The sequence below is a fragment of the Marmota marmota genome, unplaced genomic scaffold (assembly GCF_001458135.2).
Source record: "Marmota marmota marmota unplaced genomic scaffold, marMar, whole genome shotgun sequence".
Classification (NCBI taxonomy): domain Eukaryota; kingdom Metazoa; phylum Chordata; class Mammalia; order Rodentia; family Sciuridae; genus Marmota; species Marmota marmota.
The window spans coordinates 7,487,340-7,507,601 of NW_026000169.1; the positions used below are offsets into that span (position 1 = coordinate 7,487,340).

The 20,262-nt window shown below is 38.4% G+C and overlaps 1 protein-coding gene across 3 annotated transcripts in view; it reads left to right on the forward strand.

Moving 5' to 3' along the window:
- Positions 1-20,262, forward strand: part of Aebp2 (AE binding protein 2) — a 209,881-nt gene that overhangs the window by 182,763 nt on the left and 6,856 nt on the right. Inside the window, exon 9 of one of the 3 annotated variants that reach the window (XM_048787267.1) lies at positions 4,851-5,276. The exons of the other annotated variants lie outside the window; for them this stretch is intronic. Coding sequence (XP_048643224.1) covers positions 4,851-4,908 — 58 coding nt within the window. The 3' untranslated portion in view covers positions 4,909-5,276. Of the gene's footprint in view, positions 1-4,850; positions 5,277-20,262 lie in introns of those variants that run through there. 3 annotated transcript variants of the gene reach the window in all.

The window sequence follows — 20,262 nt, forward strand, 5'->3', positions numbered from 1 at the left end:
TGCTTGTGGTCCTTTCTTTCCTTGTCTTTTCATACTGCTCGCGTTTCTTTCTGCTTGGTGAAACTGTTGTGTTATTGAATTTTCCCCCTATATATTTATATTGCTCTTGTATAGTTGCAAAGTCTCCCTTGCAGGGGTGGGCGGCGGCTGTGCTCCTCCTCCAATTGGGGTGATCTGTCTATCACACAGGCGGGCCTCTGGGCCCCTTCTCCAGGTTGCAGGTCTGCCTACCTTGCACGCACGGGCGGCGGCTGTGCCCCTCCTCCAATTGGGGTGATCTTCAACTAGGCCGGCGGGCCGCTGGGCCCCTTCTCCGGACGCGCGGTCTGCCTACCTTGCGGGCGGCAGCTGGGCCCTTCCTCCAATTGGGGTGATGTGTCTACCACGCCGGCGGGCCGCTGGGCCTGTCCTGCCAGTCCGTCGCAGGTCTGCCTACCTTGCCGGCGCGGGTGGCGGTTCTGCTCTGCCCCTCCTCCAATTGGGGTGACGTGTCTACTACGCTGGTGGGCCACTGGGCCTGTTCTGCCGGTGAGTCGCAGGTCTGCCTCTTTAAAACACTTTAAAGAGATTTGATGTTTACAATATTGAAAATATCACACTATTTCTTCTTTAATTTTAATTTTATTTTAACTGATACATAGAAACATAAAATTATAAATATTTATGGCATATTATGTGATGTTTTGTTATGTATATACATTGTGTAGTGTTTATATTAGGTTGAGCTCATCTGTCTCCTTGAACATTTGTCATGTCTTTATGGTGAAGACATTCAAATTCTTTCTTTCTGAGAGATACAGTTTTTTGAAATATACAGTAGATAATTGTTATCTACAGTCACCCTACTGTGCAGCAAAACTTCTTACTCCTACTTATCTGTAACTTTGTACCCATTGATCAACCTTTCTTCATCACCCTGTACTCTCTCCAACCTCTGGTAATTACCATTCCTCTCTCAATGACTTGTATGAGGTCACTTTTTTGAATTTCACAAATTAGCAAGATCATATGGCACTTGTCTTTCTGTGCCTGGTTTATTTCACTTAATGTAATGATCTCTAGTTTCATCATATTGTCACATGTTGTTGATGGACTTGCTTTTTTATGACCGAATAATGTTCTATTGTGTATATGAACCACATTTTTATTACCTATTCATCAGTTGTTTCCATCTTTTGGCTTTGTGAATAGTGCTGCAATAAACATGACAGTGCAGACATCTCTTTGATATGCTTTCATTTCTTTTGAGTATACACCAAAGGATAAACAAGAGATTTCTTGGTAGTTCTATTTTTAATTTTTTGAGAAACCTCTATACTATTTTCCACGATGGTAGAGCTAATTTACATCCCACCAAGAGGATTCCCTTTTCTCCACATCCTTATCAGCACTTGTTATCTTGTGTCTTTTTGAAAAGATGTATTTTTGCTAGAGTGAGGTGCTATCTTATTGTTTTTTATTTATATTTTCCTGATGACTAGTAACATTGAGCATTTTTTTCATATACTTGTGGCAATTTGTATGCGTTCTTTTGAGAACTATTAGATCTATTGCCCATTAAATTGTTTTTTTGCTATTGAATTCTTTATGAATTCTGGATGTTAATACCTTGTCAGAAGTACAGTTTGCAAATATTTTCTCCCAACCTTCAGGTTGTCTTTTCACTACAATGATTATTTCTTTTACTGTGCAGAAGTTTTTTAGTTTAATACAATCCCATTAGACTATTTTGCTTTTATTTCTTGTGCTTTTGGAGTCTTGTCCAAAAAATCTTTTCCCATTCCAATGTTCTGAAGCATGTTTTCTTCTAATAATTTCATGTCTCACATTTATGTCTTTAATAAATTTTGAATTGATTTTTATATGTGGAGATATAGAGGTTTGATTTCATTCTTTTGCACGTGAGTATCCAATTTCCAAGCACCATTTGTTGAAAAGGTTTTATCTTTTCTGCAATGTGTGTTCTTAGCACCTTTGTCCAAAATCAGTTGTCTCGAGATGTGTGGGTTTACCTCTCTGCTCTCTATTCTGTTACATTGTTCTATGTGTCTGTTTTTAATGCCAATACCATGATGTTTTTGTTAGCTTTGTAGTATGTATTGAAATCAGATAATGTAATGCCTCTTGTTATTTTTATTCAAGATGGCATTAGCTATTCAGAGTTTTTTTGTGGATTAATTTTTGGATATTTTTTCTAGTCCCATGAAGGATGTAATTGGTATTTTGATAGTGATTGCATGGAATTTGCAGCCCCCTTTGGGTAGAATGGGCATTTTAACAATATTGGTTCTTCCAATCCATGAACACAAATGCTAAATTTCCATTTTTGGAATCCTCAATTCCTTTTATTTATGTTTTATTATAGAGATATTTCAACTTTTTGGTTAAATTTATTTCTAGGTATTTTATTTAAAAAATGTTTTAAATTGTAGACGGACACAATACCTTTATTTTATTTACTTATTTTTATGTGGTGCTGAGGATGGAACCCAGTGCCTCACAAGTGCTAGGCAAGCACTCTACCACTGAGCTACCACCCCAGCCCCTTATTGTATTTTTTGTAGCTATTATACAAGTCAATCTTGTTATTCATTATTGGTTTGTTCAGGTTTTGTGTTTCTTCATGATTTAGTCTTGTATTGTCCAGGAATTTGTCCATTTCTTTGAGGTTATCAAATTTGTTGACAGATAGTTGTTCATAATAATTAATGATTCTTTTTAGTGTATTTCCAGCTCAAGGATTTCTGTTTGATTAAAAAAAAATTTCCATCTCTCTGTCATGTTTCTCTCTTAGAGAATCATTTCTATGTTCTCAGAAAGCTCATTAAATTTCCTTAAAACAGCTATCTTAGGGCTGGGGCTGTAGCTCAGTGGCAGAGTGCTTGCCTAGCATGTGTGAGGCCCTGGATTCAATCCCCAGCACCATAAAACAAACAAACAAACAAACAAACAAACCCAAAAAAGCTATTTTAAATTTTCCATGTGAGAGTTTTCCCATACTGTTTACTATCTCATCAGTATGGGGCACTTTATTTTGGTCTTTAGGTGAGTCCATGGTTTTCTGAGTGTATTTGATGCTTGCTGGTATGCAATGACATCTGCACATTGAAGGATTAGGTGTTTATCTCGCTCTTCATAATCGGACAGTTTTTCCAAAAATTCCAGATTAAAAGATGCTTTTTCCTCTAAGGCTAGAGGCACTTCCATGATTGCAGCACTAGGTGGTGCTCTAAGCCCAGGTTTGCTACAAGTCTGCGGGTGGTGTATCATCATAGTTTCAGTACTAGAGGGCAATCCAAGCCCAGGTTTGTTCCAAATCTGCCAGGGGTGCAGGGGGTCTCACTGTAGGGGGCCTGACACTGAACTCCAAGTTAGTGTGCTAGCTGTTGTGTTCTGCTCCCCTGCTGCTAGAGTCTTAGTTCACCCTCTGTTGCTCAAGGTTGGAGGAGGGGTTGTGGTGGCAGTCCCTTGACACCTGGCTAACACAGTGCCAGCAGCTTAGTTCACAGGCACAGGCCTGGGGCAGGGATCTTGGGACTCTGCCTAGAATTAGGTTTCACCATGGTAGACCAAGTACTGTGTTTCAAGTCTAAGACATGAACTTAATTTCTTATCTGTCCTCCAAGCAGGAGACATCTTTCTCTATGCTGCTTTGATTTGGGGAGGGGTGACAGAGAAACTCTTTCCTTTCTTTTTATTTTTTTTTTGTGTGTGGGGGAGGAATATTGAGGATAGAACCTAGGGGAATTTTTATCCCTGAGGTACATCCTCAGCCATTTTTATGTATTCTGAGACAGGGTCTTGCTTAGTTGCTGAGTTTCAGTTTGCAGTCCTTTTGCTTCAGCCTCCTGAGTCGTTGGGATTACTGCATCAAACTCCTTTTTGCCATTTTAAATGAATTTTTTCTTCTTATACTAAAACCAGGTACTTTGGTCTCTCATGTGGTTCCTTAGCTCTTGTGAAAATAGTTTGGTGCTCAAATAGTTGTTTAACTTGGTGTATCTATGAGGAGACCATCACTGGAGGATCTTACTCAGCTGCCATCTTCTGCATTATTTCTCTTATTCCTTGAAATCATATTTTTACTCCATTTCCCCTTATGGAATTTTATCTTAAGGTGATATATATATTTTAAATCTATTGCTGCTCACTGTGATGGTTGATTTTCTGTGACAATTTGGCTGGGTTGAAGTACATGTTTACCAGAGCCCTAGGCCAAAGGCCTGACTCTGGAGGTCCCAATGAATCTGGACCAGCCACTTGCCTCCAAAAGTAAGCAGAAAAGGTAACACTGAAAAGTAGGAAAAGAACTTTAATCAATATGAGCACCTTTGGACGGCAAAGTGAGATCTGGTATCTCAACCATGTCTTCAGGGACCTGACAAGAAATTTAGGTTTCAATGGGGGAAGAATTGGGGCAGAGGGTGAGATGTGTACATAGTTAATCAGTCTTGGTCAAATTATGGTCTGCTCAATCATTCATTTCAGTTCTGATTCTGCAAGGTGACTGTAAGACAAGTCTTTGTCACTCGAAGGGGCAATTTCCTCTTGTTTCTCAGGATGTTTATCTAGCATACCTGTGATTTTTGGAGCAGGGGGCAAATAGTTCCTATGAGATTTCTCTTTCTTAGGGGGGACTCTCATTGTGAGATGATTTTCTGGAAGATATTGAACAACCATTGAAGACTTCTAGTGGTCTGAAACTGGAACTGTAAAAGCTGATGGTCAAATGCCCCCTATGTCTCTCAGTATTGAGGGGGGGAATGTGACAAGTAAATTTAGGGTACATAAGCTTTGTATTATCAGTTTTTAGATGAACACTCCTTAAATGATAACATGTCTATTTGCAGAGCTGAACAGGAACCTGATCCAAAGTTGAAGGTAATGAAGAAGACAGATGCAAAATGAAGACAGAGACACCAAGCTCCATCCTGCTTTCAGTTACCCATGGGGCATCTTCAGGCAAAGGCAGCTCCTCCAAGTCCCTGTTACATATGTAGTTATTCAGTCGACACTAATGGAGGTGTTGCTCTGAAGGCATTTCGCCCATGTGGTTAGCACCTATACTTGGTTTACTTTAGGTGAAAGAGATTACTCTTCATAATGAGAGTAGTGATTCGTCTAATCGGGTAAAGGTCCCAAGAGCAAAAACTGAAGGAGGTTTCTTGAAGAACAAATTCTTTCCAAGACTGCAACATTAACTCCCCAGAGTTTCCAGCCTGCCCTGTAGATTTGTTGAAAGGTAAACTAAAACACATTAAAATTTATAGAGTTTATTTGAGTGTACAGTGATTAATGAGTTGGCCATTTTGAGACTACAAGAGCTTTAGGGATATGCCTGAAGGAGCATAAGGATAGAGCTTTATAGAGTAGTTGCAAAAGAAAGGTAAAGAAATCATTCCAGTGGAAAATTGTTGGAGGTTACTTGGAAGTTGCTGATTGGACTAGAATATGACCATTCACACCGAGTTGGATTTCGTGGTTTGTTTACATAGGAACATACAGGGTGCTAGAGTTGCCTCAGTCGAATGACCTCCTGGTTAATTCTTTCAACAGATTTCAGACTTGCAGGCCCCATAATCACCTGAACCAATTCCTTAAAATCACTCTCTCACCTTGATATGTTCTCCCTGGTAAATTGCAACAACAACAACAAAATGTAAAATGGAAGGTAAATTATACATAATGCTTTTGTGACAATAAGGTTATTAGTGTTAAAATATTTCTTTGGCCTTAACTCATCATATGATTATTAGTAGTCTTTAACTGCTTAAAATAATGTCTCTAAAAATCTTGATAATTACTTTAAAGTAAGAATCTATAGGAAATTCATTGTGGAGAATCTATGTGAAACTTTTATGGGGCCTCCATTGAAGGAAATATTGAATAGATTCTGCTTGTCCTGGAGCCATCTAAGGGTTGGACATTTCTTTATAATTGGGAGAAAGATAATTGTGAGAAAGAAATGTGGTATCAGGCTATTATTAATAGGCTATTATCAGTTATTGGAAAAGTATAAGGGGACCGATAGATGAGGATGGTGGGAACTTGAGGTTAAGAGAATAATTCTATAAAAACGGACCCACTGTATTGACTCCCCACATGCTTCCTTTGCCAAAAAGTCCCACCTGGTCTGAGTGGATAGGATCTGTCATATTCCTCAACAAACAGGCAGGGGGCAAAGCCCAGGCTGTCAGTATAGGTACTGAATGATGCGGGTCAAGAGCATGAGGACTGGTATCAAAGAAAAATAATGGGTTGCTAATAGCTAACCTTGGATCGCACATCCTGGCACTTACCCCTCGTGCTTCTGCTCTTTCTTGCTCTTGGCCAAGTACATGGAGAAGAAAGAGAAGGTGTGGGGTTCTGGGGTCTATAAATGAGCAAGACACACCCACTCCTGTGGACTCCCAGAGTTGAGGCCCCTTCTCTTCCAAGAGGTCTGCTGTCTCTGTTTCTTTCTTAAATAAAACTTGTTTTCTACACTTGCCTCGACATTTCTTGGTGTTTAATCTTCAACACTGGGGAAACAAGGACCCATTGCTGATCTCCAAGACCGGTATCAGAAGTACCTATAAAAGTAGAGGGTTTGAAAATGGATTTCCTTAAAACTGTGACCTTGTACCTATTCTAAAACCTTTGCATGCATCCTGGGCAAGTGTACCTTCTGTGGAAGAGAACATTTCTGCTTATCTGTCTGGGTTTCAGCCTTGCCTTCTTTCTCTCGAGTACCCTGGTTCCTGGTTTGAATCTAATTAATTAGGCAAACCTGTGGGTTTGCTTTTTTCTGGCTTCTGTTAATTTAGGCACATTGTTTTACTGTGACCTTTGGATTTAATGTCCATCCTGGGTCTATACTGTCCTCCTTGTGTTTTTCAAGGCTCTTGTCCAAGACGTTCCCATGGCTTCCAGCTTTTTAACTTGATGGCTGGATCTTGCATCATTCGTGAATGGCACGATTGCTTCTGATCACCACAGGGCACTAGATAGTGGCTGGAGGCAGTGCCTAGAACCTACCTGTTGGCCATCTTGCTTTTATCGACTCCATCACGAGGTACCAATTAAGTTAAAAATTGCCACATTGTCCTAATTGGAAATTTGGTCTCTTTGTCTGCTTCAGTCGGTTTCTATTTATCCCACTTTATTTCCATTTACCTTTTGGTCTTCTTTCTCCCTTGAAGTTCAGTTGCTTTTTACATTTCCTTCCTTGGCTTTAGATTGCCATTTCATGATTCTCCAAATGCTAGTAAAGATCAAACCATCAAAAAAACAATGTGAAAATTTACGCAAATTTCGGATATTGAAGGAACATTATAAATCATAATTCTTGTGAATGTGTGAAATTGATTTTGGAGTCATGCAGAAGTTATTTAAGCCGTGGTGGTCTGAAGCTGTACAAAATAAATTTGAGAGGCAATATTCCTCTAGGACCTTGCACCCACTATGTGGTAGCTCGTTACATCTGTGCTCTATCACTCTGTCAAGTCAACCCCTGTTATTGACCTTGGCCCTGGAAACAGGAAAGAGGAAGGAGAGGTGGGGAGACAGTAATAAGGTTCTTCCTTGAGACCTGCTCTTGGCCAATACTTAAAATGAACGTTCTCTTCTGAAATGCTTTCTTTTGATCTGGGGACACCAATTTCTTGTCATCTCCAGCTCCCTGTTCCAGCTGAATGCTCCTGCTTCTTCCATCTGCAGACTCTTGCGATCTGTGTCCCTGACTGCTTGTGTTTGCTGGGGTTTCACCCACCTCTCCTGGTGGCCCTATTGAAGGGGATTCACGACAGCTCCCAGCTTATTCTCTCCCATATGAGACACACACAGTGCCACTGCTTGTCCATGTGGTGCTTTGTGTATATTAGAAAGAGGTGCCATTCCTTAGGCACTTTCTTTCTCCCTAGTGGGAAACTATAATATACTGGGTTTGTGAGCATAAGACACTCTACTGCCATCCACCAGAAAATAAACAAACAAACCTATGAGGACTACCACAGGAATCAATTCTGATTTTCCCTCCCCAGCATTAGATGTGAGTATGCTTGACAGCATACAACTTACACACCATACCTGTGTGACCCCAGGCACTAAATGAGACTACAGGAAACAAATGGTTTTCCCAGAAAAGCTTTGGAAATTAACTCTTTTTCCCCCCTCCACAGTGCTGAGGATTGAACCCAGGGCCTTGTGATGCCAGGCAAGGAAGGGTTCTACTACTGACCTGCACCCCCAGCTACAAACTTTGAAATACATAAAAGATTTCATGAGTGGTGTGAAGGGGATTTTGGCTTACTCTTCACACAGACTCATACTGTTTTTATCTTCTATCTTACCTTGGTGCTTCGTTTTTGTTTTTGTTTTTGTTTTTGGTGCTTCTATTTTAACTTCTTAAAATAAATAAAATGAAAATGTTTTTCCTAGGGTGATAAACACCTTTCAGTTTACTCCAGTGAGAAAAACTTAACATGTATAGAAGTTATCTTCATTGGAAAAAAAATTAACAAATAATCTTTTTCACAAGTTTGGTATAAGAACAACAGTAAAGTTTCCTTTCTGATTAATTTATTAGGGAAAGTGTCTGGAGAGTCTTTTATCTTTCCCCTGGAAGACACAAAGGATGTGGAAGAGGTATCCCTAAGGACAGATTAAGAGAAAATGCTTTACAGCTACAGATAGCAAGATTTGAGGTTAAGTGTGGAGAATTCCTGACATGGAGGATTCTTTAGCTCTAGTATGAAATATCAAAGGACTCTTTTCCCAGAGTTGGCCTCCAAAGTAGCTTTACTGGGTCACTCAACCTGCTTGTTTCCTGCAAGTGTCCATTGATCCCTGCAAGTGGCTGAGGGTTGATTAAACCAGGAAACTTTTGCTAAAGAGAGTTTAGTAAAGTCTCTCTTTCAGGGATATATGGAATTATCTAGACATTTTGGTCCATTTAAGCCAAGATAGCCTTGAGATTCAGGTTCAGTAAGGGTGTGTGTGTGTGTGTGTGTGTGTGTGTACTTTTCCTTGAAAAATCAAGGAAACAGATTTTCCCCTAGAGCCCCAGAAGCCCTGCAGCCCTGCCCACACCTTGATGGTAGTGTAGCAAGGCCCAATTTGGACTTCTGACCTCTAAAACTTCAAGATAATAACTTGTTTTTATTGATTAAGCCATTAAGTTTGTGGTTACTCGCTGTAGTAGCAATAGGAAATTAATACACCTTGCCCAGATAAACAGTGTCTCCCTCTGGAGCAAAGGCTTAGCATATTTGTTATACAATATAATAAGGATAATGTCTTTTGCTGGGGCAAAAGGCCGGCAAGCTTATTTCCAATGATAAAATATTCAGGTTTCCTAAGGCCAGGGTTTTCTTCCTGGAACATGACTCATTTGAATGCAGTATTATCTAGTTCTCTTTTCATTTTGGTGTGGCTTTTGGAACTCAGAGGAACTGGCTTAAATACTGATACTCTGGCTGCTATTATTGCAATAAGTAATAACCTATCTTTTGTCTATGATTATTTGAGTGCTGTCTTCTGCCAGCATTCACAAAACATTAGCAGGCTAGTTTGTTAGATTATAAGTAGGCCCTTCATAGTGTGTTCATTATTGATGCAAGTCTGAAAATTTTAAACTGTGTTATAACAGGGCTCATCAACTGCATAATTATTGCATTCAAGATACTGTTTACTCTCTTTCATACATTAGGTGTGGTATCACAATGTCTCTTTCTGCCTTTGCAAAGATCAGAGATCAGTTTGTAACAGATCGAAAATAAACAAAACTGGGTGTTTACTCTAGAAAGTTTGAAAATTCATCACTATGGCAACTACAAAAGTTCCCTTTCTTTTCCCATCTACAGAATTTCCTGACTGTCACATTTCTCCACTTACCTTCCTTTTTCTATGTCTTGCTGTATAAAGAAAAAAATCCTTGGAAATCAGTCTCTCATTCTTTTCTCATGAGAAGTGTTCTCCACTCTGAATTTTTGGTGAATTAAATTTCCTTCTTGACTACACCATAAAACTCCCTGGCTGCTATAGCCACTTTCTTGTTTTCAGTCTAAACTCTGTGGCAATAGTCATGTCAGTATTTCAGAAGTCATTTAGACCAGGGGCTTTCTTTTACTGATGTGAAAAGCCAGTCTTCTCATGACCAGGAGAATTATTGTCTTAAGTCTCTCTGATCTAACCACCTAGTGTCTTGGGAGAAATATCTTGACCACAGTCACCCCATCTCCCTGTCCCAAGCCTGGGTGCAGCTGTTAGTTTGGTTTAACATTATTGCTTTCCCTCCACTTCTCTGGAAATAAAACCTTGAAACTGAAATTACTATAGTAATAGGCTGACTATAGCCAGAGAAACTGACCTGTGAACAAGTTGGAATTAAGCTTCCAATTGTCTGTATCATAATTAACTAGTTAATTAATTTGAGAAACATTTACTGATAGCCTAAGTTGTGCCAGACTCTCTTATAGGAGACAGTGTTTCCTGAGAAAGGTTGAGGAGGTGTTTGGGGAGAAACAAAGAGGGGGGTTACACATCTGGATTGTGAGGGAGTTTGGGGACTTAAGTGATGGAGAACTTTATAATTTCTTTTTTTCTTTTCCCCAAATTCAGAGACTTGACCACAATGCTCCTTCCTTTTTACAGATGGAATAAGAAAGGGATAGATTTTCTTTTTTGTTCTTTTTTCTTTTTGGTACTGGGGATTCACCCCAGGGACACTCCATAACTGAGCTACGTCCCCAGTCCTTTTTAGTTTTAGTTTGAGACAGGGTCTTGTTATGTTGCCCAAGCTGGCCTGGAAGTTGTGATCCTCCTACTTTAGCTTCCGAGTAGCTGAGATTGCAGGTGGACACCACTGTGCCCAACTTAAGAGTTTCTTTTTCTTTTATAGTTCTTCCTCTTTGAGATGAATAATAGGAAAAAAAAAAAAACCCGAAACAAAACAAAATTCTTACTCTCCATGCTTCTGGAAATCACCAACAAATTATATAGGTCAAGGGATTTGTCCATTCAGCAGTAGACAGCTTGAATTCTCTGTGATGGTTCTGGGTTTTGAGTCTGAAATGTGTGCTCCTTTTGTTCTGATGAGTACAAAATGATCAACTCTTCTAAGAGATTTGGAAGGAGCTGGAGATTACTATCTTGGTTAATAGATAATTTTAGTGTAGTCTCTGCCTAATGCATTATGAACAGAATATCCAAATTTCAAGAAAAGTAGATTGAACCTTGTAGAAATTTGTTCCCAACAGATTCTCTCTTCTTGATTGGAGAAACATTAGCAACGGGTTTTACACATTTCTGGTTGTTACATAGAGTACGCTTTTCTGTTCTGACTATTAAAGAAAAGGGGAGAAAACTTTCATGTATAGCAGAGACATGCATCAGGGGTATTAAGAGCAAAAGATGCAGCAGAGTGAATTATGAGTCTATAAGATGTAAAGTAATCAGTTGCAAAGGAGTTATTATTACCAAAAGCTGAAGCTATGGTTAGTTAAGAGTGCAAAGGCCAGTGAGTTACCTACTGCACAGTAAGGGCACTATAGATAGCAATTATGTACTGTCCATTTCAAAAAGCCAGAAAAAAGGATTTTGCATATTTTCATCACGAACAAATGACAAATGTTTGGAGAGATAGATATGGTTCATCAGATTTAGACATAACAAAATGTGTACATGTACTGAAAGGTCACATGGCATCCCATAAAATAATACAAAGTAAATGAATGCTTTAAAGTATTAGTTAAAAATGAATTTAAATTCAATTAAAAAATGGAAATGTTGACTTCCTTGGTTTGATCATTACACATTGTATACTTGTATGAAATTATTATACTCTGCCCCATAAATATGGATAGTTAAAATAATTAACAAAAAGGTATAAAAAAGGACAGAAGACTACATGTAATTCGTTGACTGCTAAAACTCTACATGAGGATAAATATGATTTCTGTAATTTAATGAAAGATGAAACATTTAAGTTTAGGAGTCATTTAAGTTGACATTTAATAAAGTCAGGTGATGTTCACACAATAATAAAATTAAGATTTTTAATAGGCAATACATATTACAGGTTATAATTTGATTTTATTTGAAGATGTTTTGCTATAGAAAAGACAGGTTGAGATTCCCATTCTCATTCTTGGTATTAGCCTGGATGTCGGACCCAGTAAACTGAAGCCAGAAGCCACTTTTCGCCTGATAACTATTTCTAGAATTGGAGGGAGATACTTGGAAAGAGTTAACTCCAATAGTTTACATCTTAAGTCTAGGAACTCCCAGCAAAATTTAGGAATGGTATAAAGAAGTTTGGAAAAAAAAATGCTTGTTGCAAATTAGGACAAGAAAGCAAAGAACAGGATAGAAAGAATTAAGGAATAAGTAAAAGTAAGTAAAAAAGCTATGTTTCCTCTCATGGGATAGATTTAAACAACTCCAGAGAAACAGGATGAACTCTGACCTCGCAAGCTTTCACAATTCTATTCCAAGAAGTAATTAAATTAATATTCTCATCTTTTCACAGCATTAATTCATTTCTATTTCAGCCTTAAGGGTTTAATAGAATTTATTATTTATTTGCAAAAATATTGTGGATTGTGGAAAAGTATCTTTAAATGAGTTAATATAGGAGGCACTTAGAACAGGGTCTGGCACATATCTGTACCTCCTAAATGTTTGTTATTATTTTTCACAAGACTGAAAACAAAATCTTACCCTGAGGTCTCATAGCACTTGGGCTGTTTATGGTTAATCTTTGGAATGCGTTCTTGTCAACTATTTCTACAGCCCAGCAAGTTAGCATGGAAATATTTTCCCAGAGGGCTAGATGACATTTTCGACTTTTACGCATGACTTTTGAGGTTATCTTTGATGGTTTATGTTAAAATTCTTTTTTTCCATCTTGAGTTTTAGGGTACAACCAGAGATGTTTTGAAGTAAACCAGCCATTAGGTGTCGCTTTCTTCTCACTGCTTTGGGTTTTAAGAACTATGACCTAAATTAAGATTTTTGCTTTTCTTCTTCTTTTTCTCAATGTCTATAAATAAATAGTCTCTATGTCAAAGCTAAACGGGAAATTTAATTTTAGATTAGTAGATAAGGGATAATACTCAACTCCTTGGAATGATTAAATTTTATGCTTGTTTTTAAGTTGGCCTGACTCAATGTCCCTAGTTGACTAAATTTGGAAATGCCATATTTGTGTTTTTCTTTCTTGCTGAAATTGGCATAGCAATGTTTCTGTACCAGATACTTTTGCCTGGGGACACCTTTTCCCAGGTCAAAGTTCATGGGTTTTATTTGGGTGCTGTGGCACATACCTGTAATTCCTGGGATCAGGGGAAGGCTGAGGCAGGTAGGTGGCAAATGGAGGTCAGTGTGGGCAACGTAGTGAGACCCCATCTCAAAACAAAAAATAAGGGCTGGGGCTGTAGCTCAGAGACAGACTGCTTGCCTAGCATGTGTGAGGCACTAGGTTCGATCCTTAGCACACATAAAAATGAAACAAATAAAATAAAGTCACGCCGTCCATGTACAACTACAAAAAAATAAAAATAACCCCCCCAAATAATATGCAAAAATGTGCTTTATATGTGTAATATGAATTGTAATGCATTCTGCTGTCATATATAACATTTTAGAATAAAAAATAAACTTAAAAAATCACAAAAAATAAAAAGTGGGTCAGGCATGTGGCTTAGTAGTAGAGTGCCCTGGGTTTAATCTCTCATGCCACCAAAAAAAAAAAAAAAAAAAAAAAAAAAAAAAAACCCTGTCAGCCAGTGAGAAACCTGTGTGCAGCATCATTCCTGGGACCATGTTGATGACCCTCACTGGGCACCATGGAGCAAGAGCTGAGCAGTGGCTTGCTCCTTGTGGCTGGACCTTTTGCCTTCAATTGAGTTCCTCTGTGTAGAACACACCAGAAATTAGTTATCACCACCTCCACAGAGATTGATATCAGCAATGTGAAAATCCCCAAACACCTCACCAGCACAAGGTTGATCAGAAAGCTCTGCACTCACAAGTTTTACCCCACAGCAAAGCTATTCCTCAGCTTCAGGGCTGCATGCAATCGGCTTTTGCTCTAAAAAATGGAATTTATCCTTACAAAATGGTGTTCTAAATTTCTTACTGAGAACCTAATTAAATAACGGATACATTTTAAAAAACTTGAGTTCAGAAATACCACTCGTTAATATAATTTATCCTATGGAGTTCAATAAATTAAAACAAAATGTAAATGACCACCTTAGATCTCTAGTGTTGGTATACATAGCTGATTAAAGTAATTTATAAAGCCATTAAAATAGACACTGTCATAGCAAATAAAGTTCATGGCATGGGCACATTAGGTGCTGTCATCATATGGTATGTCACCTGTGATATTATCTGATTCTTTAACCCTAAAGTGAATGGTGCTCACTTTTTTGGTAAATGCTATAGTCAGATCAAGGTGGGCTAAAGTTAAAAAAGAGTACTTTAGGCCATGTGTAGTGAAATATGCCTGTAATCCTAGCAGCTCTGGAGGCTGAGGCAGGAGGATTGCAAGTTCAAAGCCAGGCTCAGCAACTTAGTGAGCTTCTAAGTAACTTAGTGCTGGGGATGTGGCTTGGTGGTTAAGTGCCCCTGGGTTCAATCCCTGAATCCATAACAAAGCAAAGCAAAGCAAAGCAAAGCAAAATAGTACTTCAAACCTTCTGGAGGTTCTATCAGTGCTGGGCTTCCTCAGAAGCAGCAGCTTTAACAGCAATGGAAATGATAAGATGAATAAATATTAAGCAGAAGATATAAAACTAGAAATAAGATATTATTTTTATTTATATTTGTAGTTGTGTATGGACAGGAGGACTTTGTTTTATTTGTTCATTTTTTATGTGGTGCTGAGGATCAAACTCAGTACCTCACACATGCTAAGCAAGTGCTCTGCCACTGAGCTACAGTTCCAGCCCCTAGAAATAAGATATTCTTGAATTGGATTCTAAAACCATGATTGACAGTTGTCTTAGTCCATTTGTACTACTATAACAAAATACCTGAGACTCAGTAATTTATAAAGAATGGAAATTCTTTACTATTGTTCATAGTCTTGGAGGCTGGGAAGTTTACAATCAAAGTTTAGCGTCTGGTGAGGGGACAGCTCCATTGATGGCACTTTATAGTGGCGTCCTGGTATGGAGGATGGTGGAGTGACAAAAGGACCTAACTAATTCCCTCCAGCCCTTATATAAGGTGCTAATCCATTCATGAGGGCAAAACCTGTATGGCTTATTCACTCTTTAAAGGTCCCACCTTTTAATGGCACCACAATGTAGATTGTTTCCACATTAATTTTGGAGGGGAAATAAAGATTCAAATCATAGCAGCAGTATGTTTTCTTTTTTTCCAAACTGCTATGTGTATCTGATATGAGTTCTTTGAAACTTATTTCTTTGGTGGTCATAAATCTTTGCTCCACTGAAAAACTATGACTATCAAAAATTGTTTGCAACCCTGAGTCTTAGAATGTGTCCAAACTTTATGAAGTGCTCATCCAATATAATAGGATAAAATGTACACAGATGTCCCAAATGAAGAACAAACAGGTAACTTGTTACTTTACATAACCAATCTCTCATCATGTTTTTACCCTTTCTGATGTGGAAGGGGGAGGAAGACCCCTTAATAACCTTGTGTTATTTTGTAAGGTTTGCCATGATAAAAATGCCTTAGATTGGATGGCTTAACAACAGAAATCTATTTTCAAACAGTTTTGGAGGTTGGAAGTCCAAGGTCAAGGTGTTGGCAGGATTGGTATCTGCCAAGGCCTCTCTTGGCTTTGCAGAAAGCCACCTGCTCTGCGTGTGCTTACATGGTTTTCCCTAGGTGCACATGAACCTGGGTTCAGATTTCTTCTACTTATAATACCAGTCAGATTGAATTGGGGCCCACACTTAGGGCCTCAAGTTAACCAGCTCTTTAAAGGGCCTATCTTCAAATACAGTCACATTTAGAAGTTCTTGGAGTTGGGATTTCAAGTTATGAAGTTTTTGAGGGGAGCAGTATCACTGGTCAGTTAAAAGTAACCCATATTCTTCATTTTTAAAATGACCTCTTTCTGTTAAAAGTCATTAATTTTAACCTTTCTACCTCTCAGGGGGTTTCTCCTCATTTCTTCTTCCCAGTATTGTGTCTGAATTCAGCAGAAGCTTAGTATCTCGATGAGAGCAGGAGAAAGGGCCTTTGCCCTCTGCCCCTTGCAGGCTCCACCGAATGGTCTCTCACCTCGATAACCAGGCATCCATGGAGGGCTGCCTGGACCCTCGTTCCTGGTCATTCCCTGGATGTCCACTGATAATGACCATGGGATATGCCTTTATCTCTGCAGATGAGGTCTCTGCATATTCTAGACTTTTCTGTGGATCTCAGATCTTTTCCAACCATTGTGTGGGACTGAACTGAATGAAGAGATTATTGGGTGTCTTTAATGGAAACCAAGGCATAATCTGGTGAATTCTTGTAGTTTATCTGATTTCTTTCATTGTCTTTGAGCTGTTTTACAATTTTGTAAATTGTAACACAAAACAAAACAAAACCACCTAACAATGCACATAATTCTTGTCCACAGGAATTGTATCCAGTGCAATACAATTTTTTATTGCCCTGTGGGTAGACCCATTTTAGATCTATTTGTGAATATTTATTGCCATATATATGTGCAAAGTATAAATGTGTTGTATTTTATACATGTACATATATAAAATCTTTGAATTCTCCTTTGAACCAATTGTAACATTTTTCTGAGTCCCTCATTAATGAATGAATTAAATACAATTTTTGACAGATGTTCAGTTTATATTTGTATGGTTATCATTATTGTACCTTCTTTAAAAAATAAATAAAATTATCCTTTAACAAGTATATTGTTTTCAGAATTTCCTTGTTTCTCACAGGGGCATATGTAAATTTCAGGTGTGCTCATGTCACCAATGACTGATGTGATATCCCTGGCTCATCTAACTAGCCAGGCATGGAGATTTGGAGGTGTCTTTTGGGGTGACTGATTTCTATCAGGTTGTGGTCCACGAAGGTGGTATGTGGGCTTTAATTTCTTTCTCTGAATCCCTTTCCACTTCCTTCTGCCCATTGTCTGCTTCTTGAGCTTTTTTTTCATTCACCTGCACAAAAAAAACACTTTGGTGTCATAATCTGCATACTCCCTGCCTTATTTCTCATAGTTAGATTCTATATCTGGACTGAAAACTCTTCTGATAGGAAGAAGAAAGATTTTTAAGATTTAAAAAAAAAATCCATTTGTCCTATGATGAAGCCTGTTGTTTCAGTTATATTCAAATGTAATCTAAAACTTAAAGTTGACTTCTTTTAGGTAATTAATACCATTGATTCAATGATTGTGATTTAAAAAAATATTTTAAAAATATTTAATAGTACTGAGTATTTGGTATAATATATAATGCAATGCATTCTTTGGTGCTGGAGAAAATACTTCTATAACAACATATGAAATTATTGCTATATCTCATAATTACTTCATGTTCTGGGAAAAAGTGCCTTGTTAACACTTTAAGTCTACCTTATTCACAGCAAAGGCCAGTCCAGTGCCCTGGTTTTCTATTGCTTTCCCAGAACTTCTTTTTCTTTTACAAGCTTCTGGCTTTTTCTTTAATCACATTTACCCGAGTCATCTGTTTTTATGCATTTTTTCCTTCCATGAGTTGACCTCCTCCTTTTTATTTTTAGTTGGTTTGATTTCCCATATATAAGCATTTTTTATACTTGATGGTGTGCTGCTTGAAACAGTCTAAAGAATTGCTTTTTGCTGTTTTTATATAGAGCATATGGTCAACTTTACATCATATATTCCAGCTTTTGCTGAATTCAATATTTTTAGCCCTTTAATTTATCCAAAACTTACATTTTCTGGCTTGCAACCATCTCTTTCTTCAGTTTATTTACTTAATCTTTTCTTATATCATCAGCCAACTTTTTTGGGGGAGGGAAGTGGGAGGACATTTTCCAAAGAAAATCAAAGGAAGTTTTATTACATACTAAGAATAATGCATTGATCCGACTGTAGGAAGCCACGTTAACTACAGACTTTGGGCCATTGACCAGGACCATTCACTGAAACCACACTTGCATTGCACTCAGTTTAATTTCTTCCTTTACAAAACTGGACATTATTAAGATGTTATGAAACTCCAGTGTTTCTTACCCACAGATGAATGTCAAAACTAAAAGTAATCCATAGTTATAATGTCTACTGGCTTAGAATGTGAAGTTTAGAATAAATGATTTTTATGACTTAGCACTTAGTTTTATTGAGGCAGGTAATGTTACTTTCATTGTAAACATGTGGAACCTGAGCCACAGAGAGGTCCAAAATTTCCTAAAGGTCACAGTTTTTTTTTTTTTTTGATACCAGGGATTGAACTCAGGGGCACTTGACCACTGAGCCACATCCCCAGCCCTATTTTGTATTTTATTTAGATTCAGGGTCTCACTGAGTTGCTTAGTGCCTCGTCTGACCATTGCTGAGGTTAATTTTGAACTTGGCAATTCTTATGTTTCAGCCTCCTGAGCTGCTAGGATTACAGGTGTGCGCCACTGTGCCCAGGTAGGTCACAGTTTTAAGTGTTACCTTGGATGTTTTCTAATCAAGTATGATAAAACATGTGAACATGAAAATAAATGTCATGAAGGAAGAAATTTTTTTGAGATGGGGTCTTGCCATGTTGCCCAGGATGGCTCTGAACTCCTGGGTTTAAGTGATCCTCCTGCCTCAGCCTCTTGAGTGCTGGGGCTACAGTTGTGCACCACTAGCCCATCTTATAGTTTTTCTGTTTCCCTGGAAACAGGAGGCATGCCATGTCATGAAGGGCCACATGGGGAAGTACCAGAGTCAGTCAGGAGGAAGGAGGAAGAAGAAAGCAAGTGTGGACAAGAGCCCTTATTGTGGGTCTACAGGAGGGAACAAAGGAGGCAGGGTGAGCAGGCATATGAGTGGCTAATTTGAACAATTTTAGCAGACTCCAATAAGTAGAGAGTGCACCTCATTTTCCTGGGATGATTAGGGCAGAAGAATATGGGCTGGAACAGGAGGGGTGGGAGATATGACCCAGAGGTAGTTTAGATCAATACATTTGGGTTGATTGGTTTGCACATGAAAGGTGCACTTGCAAGGAGATAGCTTCTATCTAAGAATTGGCCAGAGCTGGAGGGGGCAATCTCACTCTGCCGGTGAGGCCCCAGATACCAGAGAATCAAGAATACAGGGGGAAAAAAAATACCGTAATCCAGCCACATGGTTACTAAGTGTTGGAACAAGAATTCCTCAGCAATATTTTTATCTAGAAACTTCTGAAGTCCTCTTGGTTGATATTAATGGATTCTAGACAATTCTAAAATAAGACAGGTGGTTGGGCATGGTGGGGTATACCTGTGATTCCAATAACTGGGGAGGCTGAGGCAGGAGGAGGGCATGTTTGAGTCCAGCCTCAGCAACTGTGTGAGATTCTGTCTCAAAATAAAAAAAATAAAAAAGGTCTGGGGATGTAGCTCAGTGGTAAAGCACCCCTGGATTCAGTTCCCACTACCACAAAATAAAACAAAACAATAAAACAAAAACCAAACCAAAACAAAACAAAAACAAATGAATTAAAATGCCTTCTCCTGAATTACTGTGCTTCTATATAACTGACTGGAGAGCTTTAAAACAAAGTTTTGTATTCTGCTCTGAAGTTGTTATTTGGCATTTTTTGGATGGCTGTGATGTACTTGATACATCCTCATACACTGAGGTGGAGGCAGGGGCTGGTCCTACTTTCATAGGCTTTGATTGACCTAGACTGTGGTACTCAGCTTGGCCATGATGGACAAAGGCTAACAGATTCACAGCACTTTCAGGTTATGAGGAACACTATAAAAAACAAATCAACATATTTCAATGCAAAATGTAGTGACTCAGTTGTACAAGAACTTTTTATGAATTTATTTAACTCAACTTTAAGCTGGAGTTTTGAGACATTTATGCTTTTCCCAGCTCTACACAAGATGTGATAGGAGAAAAATTGCTCTAATCTCTGCCCCCATTTGGGGGGACCAATGAATAAATTTCAAACTTTGGATGATGCTAAAGACTTTTAAGACTAAAAGTGCCTTGTGAATTTATGTATTTATTTTTTTATCATTTGAAATGTGAATTTAAGTAAAGAAATTCAGGTGGTTTTTAGATGAGGTTATTAAGATTACTTATATTTGGCCTCAGTTGCCTTATGT